The sequence below is a fragment of the Bufo bufo genome, chromosome 1 (genome assembly GCF_905171765.1).
Source record: "Bufo bufo chromosome 1, aBufBuf1.1, whole genome shotgun sequence".
Taxonomy (NCBI): Eukaryota; Metazoa; Chordata; class Amphibia; order Anura; family Bufonidae; genus Bufo; species Bufo bufo.
The window spans coordinates 241167143-241182202 of record NC_053389.1 but is presented as its reverse complement, the minus strand read 5'-3'; the positions used below and the strand labels follow the sequence as shown (position 1 = coordinate 241182202).

Here is a 15060-nt window from a genome sequence, read left to right as displayed (position 1 = left end):
TTCAACATGACCTTGATGATTCTGCTGAATACTTTCCTCTAGAGTGTGTACGAACTTTATGTCTTCTTGAGATACACTCTTTACTTTAGAACTTATGTCTGCAAAGTCAGATTCAATGATCTTGATTACTTTTGCTGGACTTACAGTTGGTAACTCTTGGACAGATATTCGATGACACAATCCTGTCACCTGTCTTGAGTTTGCAATCTGCTGTTTTCCTCCAACAACCCATCCTAGATCAGTTTGAACAGAGTATAGGGTTTACCCTTTCCTCCTGTGATTACCTTTCGTGGTACCAAGGCTTCGGGACAATCATAGCCTATCAACAGTCCAACACCAAACTCCTTCAGCGGGGACATTTCATGAGATGTGACAGATAGGTGCTCCCATTCATTGGCTGTTTCACAGGTAGGTATGCGATCTTGTACTAGAGGTATATTGTCTTTTGTATAAGCTGGAGGTAGATCTAATGTGCAGTTTGAATGAAGTCCTCTAGCTCTCAGCCCTTTGACTGTTCCCTAATGTGTCTCTCCCCATCATTGTGGTGAGTTTGAGCTTCACTGGTTCTGTAGCCACTTGTAATTTCTTGCAGATTTCTTGATCAATGAAGGTGACATCACTCTGGGCATCCAGTAGCACATAGGCGTATACCTTCTTGTTCCTCCTTTTAGGATTTGAAATGCACACTGGTACAAACATTGATGTGCCATTGCTTTCTCCTTCCCTCACTCTGCAAGAGAATACCGATACTTTATTTCCTTCCTCAGTATCTTTAGGTATTGAGGATTTATCTTTCTTTGGACGTTCTTCATGTAGTGGTGTAGGATGGCGTCCTTTGCAAATGCTGCATGTGGCCTTTTTCTTACACTCCTTAGTAACATGGCCTTTTCATAGGCATCCGAAACACAGTTGGTCATCCAGCACAAATTTTTTCTTTTCTTCTGGGGACTTCGCCCTCAATTGTTGGCACTTATGTATGGAGTGGTTCTCTCCACAGAACATACATTTGAAGGTAGTCTGAAGATTTGTCGGTTCTGTCTCTCTAGCTGCTGTGTTGGTTGCAAAGCTAGTTGCTCTTGCACATCTTATCTCTCTTGCAGGCCTTTCTTCTAAGGATTTTAAGACGCAAGATGATGTTACTGGATTACATGCTACCTGTGCTTCTTTATTGACAAACTCAGAGAACTCTTTAAAACTTGGGAAGTTCTTGCCTAGATCTAACTGTTCAGTCAAATAGCAATTCCATCTAGAAGCCACTTCTTCAGGTAGCTTAGTTAGAATCCTGTGGTTTTCTAGATAGTATTTCAGTACTTCCAGTCCTTGAACGTGTGGGATGGCATTGCTGCATGCTTGCAGGAAGTCACTGTACTCTTGGAGTCTGAAGTGTTCTTTAGGACCTATTTTCGGCCAGTTATTCAATTTCTCTCTAAAAGCTCTTTGTACTAAGAAAGGATGACCATATCTTGCATTTCATTTTTCCCAAGCTTGCTTGTAGGCTTCTTCGTCTTTTCTATAAAAGTTACCTTCAAGAACTTTCTTTGCTTCCTCACCAACATATCTCTGAAGGTAGAATAACTTGTTGATTGGACTGAAGCAATGATGCTCAATGATCATTTCAAAACCTGCCTTCCATTCTATGAACATCAGTACGTCTCCTGAAAATACAGTGGGTTCCTGCACGAGAAGTCTAGCGAGGACTGTTTTCTGTTGTCCTGTTGGGACAATAGTTGCAACACTCTCCTGAGCATTGCCGTGATATCTAGGAATAGAATCATCCAGTTCTATTTTCTCACTTAGTTCTGAATGAGGTGAGTCCTTTTATTATTAACTTTTTTGGTAAAGATAGAGGGTAAATTCACACACCTTTTTCCTAACACTGGACTAGGCCTCTCTTTGTTTTTCTGAGCAGGGATGGAAGGATAATAACTTATTCTCTCACTAAATGCTGGAGATTCCCTTCCATTCTCATGGGCGTAAGTAGGAAAGTACGAGTCTGCTTCTTCATTTAGAACAGATTTTAACCTATGACTACTCTGATTCATATCCTCTTCGTGTACTCTGAGTCTGGCTTCTATGATCTTAACTTCTTTTTGCCTTTCCAGACTTTTCATTTGTTGGTGCTGTGCCTCCATTTCAGCTTCCATTTGATGACGCTGTGCCTCCATTTCAGCTTGCATTTGATGGCGCTGTGCCTCCATTTCAGCTTCCATCTGATGGTGTTGTGCATCCTTTTCAGCTTGCTATTCAGCCATCAGTTGACGCTGCGCCTCGATAGCAGCTACCATCTCAATTTCTGATTTCTTGACAGCAAGTTGTTCAGCTAATTCCTTTCTTTTGGCTGAAGTACTTGAGGATTCTGATATGTGGGTGGCACTTCTGCTAGCAAAGGAAGTCACACTTGAGATTATGGTTCACCCTAAGGACCTAGCATAGTCTCTCATAAAAAGCTCGTTCGTTCTACTTCTTGCTTTAAAGGGAATCTGTCACCTATTTTGACGATATAAAACCGTTAACATAGCAATGTGCAATAAAGTACCTTCATTCCTGCATGTGTCTTCTTTTTTTATTCAACTTTTCATTCTTATTAAAAAGCGATTTTTCTGATATGCAAATGAAGTCTCAAGGTGCCCAGAGGGGCGTTATTACTCTGCTCTAGTGCCCAGTAATGCCCCCCTGCAGTGCCCAGCCGGCCTTTCTTCCAAGCCCAGCACGCCTCCTAAGAAATAAATGTCCTCCCACATACTTGCCGAACGGCGCCGCCCCCTCCCCACTACGTCATTTAATTTATTCACTTCGCTGAGTGCCTGCGCCTGTAGGATATTACTGCTCCGTATCTCTATAGCCCCAAACCTGATGACAGAATCCCTTTAAGGGAATTGTGCTAGAGGTCTATTTGCTTGGATTTTCCCATATGAGCCGCTGACGCGGCTGGGTATGACATAGTTATGGGGGATCTGTGGATGACGCTGTTATGTGGGGGATCTGTGGATGACGCTGTTATGTGGGGGATCTGTGGATGACGCTGTTATGTGGGGGATCTGTGGATAATGCTGTTATGTGGGGGATCTGTGGATGACACTGTTATGTGGGGGATCTGTGGATGACGCTGTTATGTGGGGGATCTGTGGATGACACTGTTATGTGGGGGATCTGTGGATGACGCTGTTATGTGGGGGATCTGTGGATGACGCTGTTATGTGGGGGATCTATGGATGACGCTGTTATGTGGGGGATCTGTGGATGACGCTGTTATGTGGGGGATCTGTGGATGACACTGTTATGTGGGGGATCTATGGATGACGCTGTTATGTGGGGGATCTATGGATGACGCTGTTATGTGGGGGATCTATGGATGACGCTGTTATGTGGGGGATCTGTGGATGACGCTGTTATGTGGGGGATCTGTGGATGACGCTGTTATGTGAGGGATCTGTGGATGACGCTGTTATGTGGGGGATCTGTGGCTGACGCTGTTATGTGGGGGATCTGTGGAGGACACTGTAATGTGGGGGATCTGTGGAGGACACTGTTATGGGGATCTCTGAAGGACACTGTTATGGGGGATCTGTGGATGACACTGTTATGGGGGATCTGTGGAGGACACTGTTATGGGGGACCTGTGGCGGACACTGTTATGGGGGACCTGTGGAGGACTGTTATGGGGGATCTGTGAAGGACACTGTTATGGGGATCTGTGGAGGACACTGTTATGGGGGATCTGTGGAGGACACTGTTATGGGAGATCTGTGGAGGACACTTATGGGGGACCTGTAGATGACGCTGTTATGGGGTGGATATGTGGATGGCACTGTTATAGGGGATGTGTGCTATTACACATAGGGCCATGAGGCAGGCCAGCATAAGACACACATATAGCATCTTATGCTGGTCCCCCTCATGGCCCTATGTGTCCTAAACTGCGCACATAACTGGCTTTGTGTGTAAAGTATTTTACTACTGTCTGAAACAAGCTCTCTCCTATTGATAAAATGGTCAGCCTCTGTACTCACTTTCACTATGAATGCACTGCAGCGAGCGGCAGCGAGCTGGCCGGCCGACGCGTGACTGACGTCACTTAGTAACGCTCCTGCTTCCTGAATTAAGTGGGAGGAGCGTTACTAAGTCACGCGCCGCTGGCCCGCTCGCTGCAGTGCATTCATAGTGAAAGTGAGTACAGAGGCTGGCCATTTTATCAATAGGAGAGAGCTTGTTTCAGACAGTAGTAAAATACTTTACACACAAAGCCAGTTATGTGCGCGGGGCCCCTTCATATATAATCGCCGCATTTTCGGGTCGGCCAAATCGCCATATCGCATTTGGTGATTATCGCGATTCGATTATTTTTTTGATATATCGTGCAGCCCTAGAATGAAGGTACTTTATTGCACATTGCTATGTTAACGGTTTTATATGGTCAAAATAGGTGACAGATTCCCTTTAACTTCATCATAGTTTGCTGCAGATGATAGTTCTCTCATGAGCTTTACTAAATCTTTAGTGACCGCAGTACATGTGTCCATGTTCCTTACAATATCCTGGGAAGGTGTCGTAAATGACCGCAGGTTGAGTTGACATATGCTGCCATAAGCTCTGATTCAGATTCTTCTACCGTCTCTACCATATCACTCAAGTTCCCTTTTATACTTTTTTGCTTTAGCTTTCTACAAATGTCTTTAATGTATGATTTCCACCTATCATACATCCGGGCAAACTTTTTCTCCTTTAGTGTTGCCTCTTGCTCCAAATTTTCCAGCATTTTTGAGGTCGGTTTTCTGGCACGTGATGAACATCTTAGTTCATCTGCTTGGGCTATATTTGTTTGAGGCGAGACTAATGCTGCATCAGACTCTTCTACCTCAGACAGGTTTCCTTGCTCTTCAACTTCTACTCTATCTATCTTTGTACCCTCTAACAGTGGCATGGTAATACTAGGCTCAGACAATTTACTTTAAATGCAATACTGACAATCAATACGAATATTAAGAGTCCTTTCACTTTAAATGCAATATTGATAAATGCAGAAATAAATGACTTTCACTTTAAATGCAATAGAGTCTGTGTAATACAAACTGTCCTTTGTTTTACTTTAAAGTCTTTATCTGAACACAAAAATGTCTCTTTATGCTGTCTTAAAGGAGACTTGTTTTTTCTTGATGTGATGTGATGCGCTGACTTGCGATGCTCTGTGCAGACTTGCGATGCTTTGTGATGACTTGCGATGCGCTGGCTTGGATACGCTGCTGCAGGCTTTGGGCCTAGTGGCGGGAAACTAGCTAACTGCAGTACGCGGTCTCTCCCTGGATAGCAGTGCAGGCACTCTAGCTCTGGACTTTGGCCTCCCACCATGCGTCTCTCTCTATCTCTAGGGATCCCAGGAGGGTTGGTGCTCTTTCTCTGACTATCTTGCCTTTGCCGTTCTGCCAATTTAAGAGTCGGCTGCAGTTTGTCTAATGCACACGTTCTATGGCCTTTATGGTAGCTCCGCTGAGATGTCTTTGCTGCTCACTCAGGGAACAGTTGCTGAGCGGCAGTATATGCTGGCGCTCCGCTGCTCTAATGCGCTCTTTACTGTGCAAGTTGAGGAGCGCTATTACTTCGCCCTCTGACGGAAATAGTTCCACTGTGGCAGGCGCAGCACTATGAAGTGCCTTTTGTGCTGTGGCATTAGAAGAATTCTGATATCTCTGACTTTTTAGTCTAACCAAACTGTCTATTACTCTGTAATTCCTCTAGCGCCGTTCTATGGAAACAGTAGGTTTAAAGAGCACACTAAATGCTTGAAATAACTTCTTTATTAACTTCAAATTTTGTTTGTATATAACACTGCCGCCACCGCAGCAGATAGTCCATGTACATAACACGTGTTGAAAAGATATCACAAAATGGCGGTATGCATAAGATGGTGGTTCAACTGTTTAATCTTGCCATTCAACATAAAATGGTGGATATATTTCTCTATTCAGTATCTGTACTGACACTTTAACCACTTCCCGCCACGCTAACGCCGAAAGGCGTCATTTCTGCGGCGCTCCCAGGTCACACTAACGCCAATAGGCGTCATCTCGCGTGAGCCGAGATTTCCTGTGAACGCGCGCACACAGGCGCGCGCGCTCACAGGAACGGAAGGTAAGAGAGTTGATCTCCAGCCTGCCAGCGGCGATCGTTCGCTGGCAGGCTGGAGATGTGTTTTTTTTAACCCCTAACAGGTATATTAGACGCTGTTTTGATAACAGCGTCTAATATACCTGCTACCTGGTCCTCTGGTGGTCCCCTTTGTTTGGATCGACCACCAGAGGACACAGGTAGCTCAGTAAAGTAGCACCAAGCACCACTACACTACACTACACCCCCCCCCCCCCGTCACTTATTAACCCCTTATTAGCCCCTGATCACCCCATATAGACTCCCTGATTACCCCCCTGTCATTGATTACCCCCCTGTCATTGATTACCCCCCTGTAAAGCTCCATTCAGACGTCCGCATGATTTTTACGGATCCACTGATAGATGGATCGGATCCGCAAAACGCATCCGGACGTCTGAATGAAGCCTTACAGGGGCGTGATCAATGACTGTGGTGATCACCCCATATAGACTCCCTGATCACCCCCCTGTCATTGATTACACCCCTGTCATTGATCACCCCCCTGTAAAGCTCCATTCAGACGTCCGCATGATTTTTACGGATGCACTGATAGATGGATCCGATCCGCAAAACGCATCCGGACGTCTGAATGAAGCCTTACAGGGGCATGATCAATGACTGTGGTGATCACCCCATATAGACTCCCTGATCACCCCCCTGTAAAGCTCCATTCAGATGTCCGCATGATTTTTACGGATGCACTGATAGATGGATCCGATCCGCAAAACGCATCCGGACGTCTGAATGAAGCCTTACAGGGGCATGATCAATGACTGTGGTGATCACCCCATATAGACTCCCTGATCACCCCCCTGTAAAGCTCCATTCAGATGTCCGCATGATTTTTACGGATGCACTGATAGATGGATCGGATCCGCAAAACGCATCCGGACGTCTGAATGAAGCCTTACAGGGGCATGATCAATGACTGTGGTGATTACCCCCCTGTAAAGCTCCATTCAGATGTCCGCATGATTTTTACGGATGCACTGATAGATGGATCGGATCCGCAAAACGCATCCGGACGTCTGAATGAAGCCTTACAGGGGCGTGATCAATGACTGTGGTGATCACCCCATATAGACTCCCTGATCACCCCCCCTGTCATTGATTACCCCCCTGTCATTGATTACCCCCCTGTAAAGCTCCATTCAGACGTCCGCATGATTTGTACGGATGCACTGATAGATGGATCGGATCCGCAAAACGCATCCGGACGTCTGAATGAAGCCTTACAGGGGCGTGATCAATGACTGTGGTGATCACCCCATATAGACTCCCTGATCACCCCCCTGTAAAGCTCCATTCAGATGTCCGCATGATTTTTACGGATGCACTGATAGATGGATCCGATCCGCAAAACGCATCCGGACGTCTGAATGAAGCCTTACAGGGGCATGATCAATGACTGTGGTGATCACCCCATATAGACTCCCTGATCACCCCCCTGTAAAGCTCCATTCAGATGTCCGCATGATTTTTACGGATGCACTGATAGATGGATCGGATCCGCAAAACGCATCCGGACGTCTGAATGAAGCCTTACAGGGGCATGATCAATGACTGTGGTGATTACCCCCCTGTAAAGCTCCATTCAGATGTCCGCATGATTTTTACGGATGCACTGATAGATGGATCGGATCCGCAAAACGCATCCGGACGTCTGAATGAAGCCTTACAGGGGCGTGATCAATGACTGTGGTGATCACCCCATATAGACTCCCTGATCACCCCCCCTGTCATTGATTACCCCCCTGTCATTGATTACCCCCCTGTAAAGCTCCATTCAGACGTCCGCATGATTTTTACGGATGCACTGATAGATGGATCGGATCCGCAAAACGCATCCGGACGTCTGAATGAAGCCTTACAGGGGCGTGATCAATGACTGTGGTGATCACCCCATATAGACTCCCTGATCACCCCCCTGTCATTGATCACCCCCCCTGTCATTGATCACCCCCCTGTCATTGATCACCCCCCTGTCATTGATCACCCCCCTGTAAGGCTCCATTCAGACATTTTTTTGGCCCAAGTTAGCGGAATTATTATTATTTTTTTCTTACAAAGTCTCATATTCCACTAACTTGTGTCAAAAAATAAAATCTCACATGAACTCACCATACCCCTCACGGAAACCAAATGCGTAAAATTTTTTAGACATTTATATTCCAGACTTCTTCTCACGCTTTAGGGCCCCTAGAATGCCAGGGCAGTATAAATACCCCACATGTGACCCCATTTCGGAAAGAAGACACCCCCAGGTATTCCGTGAGGGGCATATTGAGTCCATGAAAGATTGAAATTTTTGTCCCAAGTTAGCGGAACGGGAGACTTTGTGAGAAAAAAATTAAAAATATCAATTTCCGCTAACTTGTGCCAAAAAAAAAAAATTTCTATGAACTCGCCATGCCCCTCATTGAATACCTTGGGGTGTCTTCTTTCCAAAATGGGGTCACATGTGGGGTATTTATACTGCCCTGGCATTCTAGGGGCCCCAAAGCGTGAGAAGAAGTCTGGTATCCAAATGTCTAAAAATGCCCTCCTAAAAGGAATTTGGGCACCTTTGCGCATCTAGGCTGCAAAAAAGTGTCACACATCTGGTATCGCCGTACTCAGGAGAAGTTGGGGAATGTGTTTTGGGGTGTCATTTTACATATACCCATGCTGGGTGAGAGAAATATCTTGGTCAAATGCCAACTTTGTATAAAAAAATGGGAAAAGTTGTCTTTTGCCAAGATATTTCTCTCACCCAGCATGGGTATATGTAAAATGACACCCCAAAACACATTCCCCAACTTCTCCTGAATACGGCGATACCACATGTGTGACACTTTTTTGCAGCCTAGGTGGGCAAAGGGGCCCACATTCCAAAGAGCACCTTTAGGATTTCACAGGTCATTTACCTACTTACCACACATTAGTGCCCCTGGAAAATGCCAGGGCAGTATAACTACCCAACAAGTGACCCCATTTTGGAAAGAAGACACCCCAAGGTATTCCGTGAGGGGCATGGCGAGTTCCTAGAATTTTTTATTTTTTGTCACAAGTTAGTGGAAAATGATGATTTTTTTTTTTTTTTTTTTTTTCATACAAAGTCTCATATTCCACTAACTTGTGACAAAAAATAAAAACTTCCATGAACTCACTATGCCCATCAGCGAATACCTTGGGGTCTCTTCTTTCCAAAATGGGGTCACTTGTGGGGTAGTTATACTGCCCTGGCATTCTAGGGGCCCAAATGTGTGGTAAGGAGTTTGAAATCAAATTCTGTAAAAAATGACCTGTGAAATCCGAAAGGTGCTCTTTGGAATATGGGCCCCTTTGCCCACCTAGGCTGCAAAAACGTGTCACACATCTGGTATCCCCGTACTCAGGAGAAGGTGGGGAATGTGTTTTGGGGTGTCATTTTACATATACCCATGCTGGGTGAGAGAAATATCTTGGCAAAAGACAACTTTTCCCATTTTTTTTATACAAAGTTGGCATTTGACCAAGATATTTATCTCACCCAGCATGGGTATATGTAAAAAGACACCCCAAAACACATTCCTCAACTTCTCCTGAATACAGAGATACCAGATGTGTGACACGTTTTTGCAGCCTAGGTGGGCAAAGGGGCCCATATTCCAAAGAGCACCTTTCGGATTTCACTGGTCATTTTTTGCAGAATTTGATTTCAAACTCCTTACCACACATTCGGGCCCCTAGAATGCCAGGGCAGTATAACTACCCCACAAGTGACCCCATTTTGGAAAGAAGAGACCCCAAGGTATTCGCTGATGGGCATAGTGAGTTCATGGAAGTTTTTATTTTTTGTCACAAGTTAGTGGAATATGAGACTTTGTATGAAAAAAAAAAAAAAAAAAAAAATCATCATTTTCCACTAACTTGTGACAAAAAATAAAAAATTCTAGGAACTTGCCATGCCCCTCACGGAATACCTTGGGGTGTCTTCTTTCCAAAATGGGGTCACTTGTGGGGTAGTTATACTGCCCTGGCATTCTAGGGACCCGAATGTGTGGTAAGGAGTTTGAAATCAAATTCTGTAACAAATGACCTGTGAAATCCGAAAGGTGCTCTTTGGAATATGGGCCCCTTTGCCCACCTAGGCTGCAAAAAAGTGTCACACATCTGGTATTGCCGTACTCAGGAGAAGGTGGGGAATGTGTTTTGGGGTGTCATTTTACATATACCCATGCTGGGTGAGAGAAATATCTTGGCAAAAGACAACTTTTCCCATTTTTTTATACAAAGTTGGCATTTGACCAAGATATTTATCCCACCCAGCATGGGTATATGTAAAAAGACACCCCAAAACACATTCCTCAACTTCTCCTGAATACAGAGATACCAGATGTGTGACACTTTTTTGCAGCCTAGGTGGGCAAAGGGGCCCATATTCCAAAGAGCACCTTTCGGATTTCACAGGTCATTTTTTACAGAATTTGATTTCAAACTCCTTACCACACATTTGGGCCCCTAGAATGCCAGGGCAGTATAACTACCCCACAAGTGACCCCATTTTGGAAAGAAGAGACCCCAAGGTATTTCGTGATGGGCATAGTGAGTTCATAGAAGTTTTTATTTTTTGTCACAAGTTAGTGGAATATGAGACTTTGCAAGAAAAAAAAAAAAAAAAAAAAAATCATCATTTTCCGCTAACTTGTGACAAAAAATAAAAAGTTCTATGAACTCACTATGCCCATCAGCGAATACCTTAGGGTGTGTACTTTCCGAAATGGGGTCATTTGTGGGGTGTTTGTACTGTCTGGCCATTGTAGAACCTCAGGAAACATGACAGGTGCTCAGAAAGTCAGAGCTGCTTCAAAAAGCGGAAATTCACATTTTTGTACCATAGTTTGTAAACGCTATAACTTTTACCCAAACCATTTTTTTTTTACCCAAACATTTTTTTTTTATCAAAGACATGTAGAACTATAAATTTAGAGCAAAATTTCTATATGGATCTCGTTTTTTTTGCAAAATTTTACAACTGAAAGTGAAAAATGTCATTTTTTTGCAAAAAAATCGTTAAATTTCGATTAATAACAAAAAAAGTAAAAATGTCAGCAGCAATGAAATACCACCAAATGAAAGCTCTATTAGTGAGAAGAAAAGGAGGTAAAATTCATTTGGGTGGTAAGTTGCATGACCGAGCAATAAACGGTGAAAGTAGTGTAGTGCCGATTTGTAAAAAAGGGCCTGGTCTTTAGGGGGGTATAAACCTGTGGTCCTTAAGTGGTTAAGTTATTTAAGCACTTTATGATTTCTCTGAGGTCTAACTAATAGTTCTACTGCAGATTGCAGTTTGCTTTTGCAATTTGTATGGATTGTATGATTGTATGGCTCAGTATGGTGGAACTGTAAGTAAACTTACATATAACCAGATCAGTATACAGTTCTAATCACTATACTAACAGTAGGAACATTATATAACTGTTTTAAATACCTATGTTGGCCTCTCTGCTTCCATAAAAACACAGCTCTCAATGGAGTGAATGTCTCTTCAGCTCCTTTCTCGAGTGAATAATGATTCTAGCAGCTCCTGCCAGGGGAATTCACAAACAGGCTGTGTGTGAGGCTGGCTGTGATTGGTGAAAACTCTTGCTGTGTGAAAAGCTGGCTGTGATTGGTCTAGACTTCTGCCCAGCAACAACAGATTAACACTATGCTTTCTGTTGTTTCTGCTGTGTCACTGAGCTTACCTTACATTACAAAATGAATCTTAAAGGCATATTATCTTTTTCTGCTTCTGTGAACACAATATATAACAGTTATATGACATCCAAAACATGATGTCACAGTAAATAACTCTTCTTTTGTCTTTAACACATAAACATAGGAACTGTATTAAGGATATTGGCAGGTCTAGCTGTATACACATATAAGCTATACTAGCAACCTAGGACAGGTCTTAGCTGGCCAGCTACAACGGGGGTGGTAGAGGTGTGAGAAGATGGTGGTAGCAGTACTCATGGTGGCTATGGTCCTCCTTGGTGCTCCATGGGCTTAGCACAATGGGAGGGCAGGGGTGCCCTCTATGTTTTGTGGTGCGTTGTGGGATGCAAGGCAGGAAATTTCACAATGCAAAGCCAGACCAACATAGTGAAACAAGTACATGTTTTTTTTAATGAAAACTTTGCAGTAGGGACATGTACATACCGTACTTACTCTCTGAATAAACAGGTGTATCTCTCCAATTCAGCCAAGGGGTGCAATTATCTCTCTTTCTCTCTAAATGGCACTACAATGCCCAGCTACGAGTTGTCGTATTTTAACAGATTTGCAATCTGTCTTCTGGATATGGCTAGAAGCTTCTAGGACAACTAAATGCTGTGAAGTCCAAAAGACTTATACGTTTTGCTACCTTCTAGAGCAGGGGTCAGCAACCTTCGGCGCTCCAGCTGTTGTGAAACTACAATGCCCAGCATGATCCATTCATTTCTATATGAGTTTTTAAAAGAGCAGTGCAAGTATGCATGCTGGGAGTTTGCCTACCCCGGTTCTAGATGGATGAGTGGACCAAGACACTATTACTACAGGACAGTTATTAACCCCATATTCCCAGCCGTCAGGGTGAAAAACATAAAAACAATCCTGGAATTTAACCCCTTCGAAAAGTCAATTTTTAAAAAATGGGCTTGAAAGAGCAGAAGGCACCATAGCCACTAGGTTTCTGTTGTTTCAAACAGCAACACACAGGACTAATGTCTGTGATCAGCTGTGTACTGTTATTTTAGAATATGGTTTCCTAGTATCCCAGCACCTATATGTATTTTAATTGGGAAACAGTTAAGCACACCTATTTTTTCAACAATCTTTACCAATACTGCCAGTGGAGTGGCAGCATGGTGGGGTAAGTCGGCTCTTGTAAGAGGTGAGCAGTGGGCACTAGTTAATGTCAGGCAGGGTGCCACCCTGGGGTTCATAAGCCCCTGTGTGGCTCTGGCAAGCGTTAATAAGCCCCTAGATGGGGTCTGGGGTGAATGCACAGCAGGCAGTTATAGCCAAGTGATAAACTATAGGGAAGTCAGATCTACTATATTGGACTCTCTGTGCCACAGTCCAATATATTGTGTATAAAACAGTACTTTATCACTTGGTTATAACTGCCTGCTGTGCATTCACCCCAGACCCCACCTAGGGGCTTATTAACCCTAGCCAGTGCCAGCCGGGGCTTATAATCTTAGCCAGTACCACCCAGGGGCATATTAACCCTAACCAGTGCTACCCGGGACTTATTAAACTTAGCCAGTGCCACCCGGAGCTTATTAAACCTAGCCAGTGCCACCCGTGGCATATTAACCCTAACTAGTGCCACTAGGGATTTATTAAACCTAATCAGTGCCACCAGGGGCATATTAAACGTAACCAATGTCATCTGGTACTTATTAAGTCTAGCCAGTGCCACCAGGGACCGATTAACCCTAGTCAGTGCCACCAGCTACTTATTAACCCTAGCCAGTGCCACCCAGGTGCATATTAACCCTAGCCATTCCCACCCAGGACTTATAGGAGTATTTCCAGAAAAAATGGAATACGAACTCTGATCCCCATAAATGTGACAACCACAGTGCTGCAATAAAAGTGACAGCACAGTGCCCCCACAGTGACAGCCCCATGTCAGCAATATCCTCATAAAAGTAAAAGACTCAGTACTACATGACAGTGACAGCAACAAGAACCTTATAACAGTGACAGCCACAATGCCACATCACACTATCAACCACAGTGCCCTACAACAATGACATCCACAGTGCCGCCATAAAAGTGACAGTCTCCCTTCTACTTAGGCGTGTGGACACTCCAGAGGGTGTCAGCTCTCATGTATCCCTGTATTTTGTTTTTCTGCAGCTGGAATCACGTCTCCAATTTACTTTGGGGCTCTCATCGACAGAACCTGCCTAAAATGGGGGACAACAGCCTGTGGAGGGAGGGGAGCATGTCGTTTGTATGACACCATCTCTTTCAGGTAATGAAAACTTCCCATAATAAGGGTTCACTGGGTCTGTAATACAACGTTATAAATGGGAGCGGCCAGGGGGCATCATATACCTGAGCCACTCACATCTACCGGCAGCCGCAAGACTGAGTGTAACTGAAGGAAGCATGACCATAGACATGAAATCCAGCCATATTAGAGGGGTGCAAGCACGAATTAGATGGGGTGACATGTCATTATACAAGAGGTGCAAGTGGGATGTTGGGGTCAGAGTGTTATGGATGAAAGTGATGGGTCTCATGGGGCATGGCAGTAATAGATGGGGCTGTGCAAGGAGTATAATAATAGGGTATAAAAAAGAATGATGGGAGGAGATAGGGTCCTTATAGCACTTGACCATTCCATAATTATTAGCCTCCTCTTCCCCCACAGGAACACCTACCTGGGCCTCACCGTCGGTATAAGGACCCCAACCATCATTTTATTTCTCTGCTTTATATTTATGGTAAAGAAAATGTCTCCTGTGCAAAAAGGGAACGTGCACGAAAACGGTGCAATGAAACCAGCACATATTGAAAATGGCAGAACAGTGGTGCTCGAAACTCCCGAAATAGAGAAACAGACTTTAATGTAGTGTTCAACCTCCCGGTCCATGATCGGCACTGAATCTGTAATATTATTGTTATGTAGCTGATACGAGGATGTTACCCAGATGTACATGTAGAGAGATGATGTAGATTAAATAGATGTCTTATATCTAATGGTCACGTGCCTCATGCCTCCTTCTGTCCTAATGGGCGTTATGCTCCAGGGGCTCCCTGAGGTACATAGGTATAATGGTGGAGCACCAGCCTTTATATCATGCAGGAACACAGGTGGGATCAAGAGAGTTGTCCCAAACCAGTTGTTAAAAAACTGGCCACTCCAGAGAAACGAGTAGAAACAGGATCTTGACCTGGATTCCCTTAAAT

The 15060-nt window shown here is 44.2% G+C and overlaps 1 protein-coding gene across 3 annotated transcripts in view; it reads left to right on the top strand.

The window, feature by feature from the left end:
- LOC121005272 (solute carrier organic anion transporter family member 1C1-like) overlaps positions 1-14859 on the top strand; it is a 175281-nt gene extending 160422 nt beyond the window's left edge. For all 3 annotated transcript variants that reach the window (XM_040437923.1, XM_040437907.1, XM_040437915.1), the window contains exons 15-16: positions 14002-14119; positions 14522-14859. In XM_040437923.1, the coding sequence (XP_040293857.1) occupies positions 14002-14119; positions 14522-14723 (320 nt within the window). In that variant the 3' untranslated portion in view covers positions 14724-14859. The remainder of the gene's footprint in view (positions 1-14001; positions 14120-14521) is intronic.
- The last annotated feature ends 201 nt before the right edge of the window (positions 14860-15060 follow it).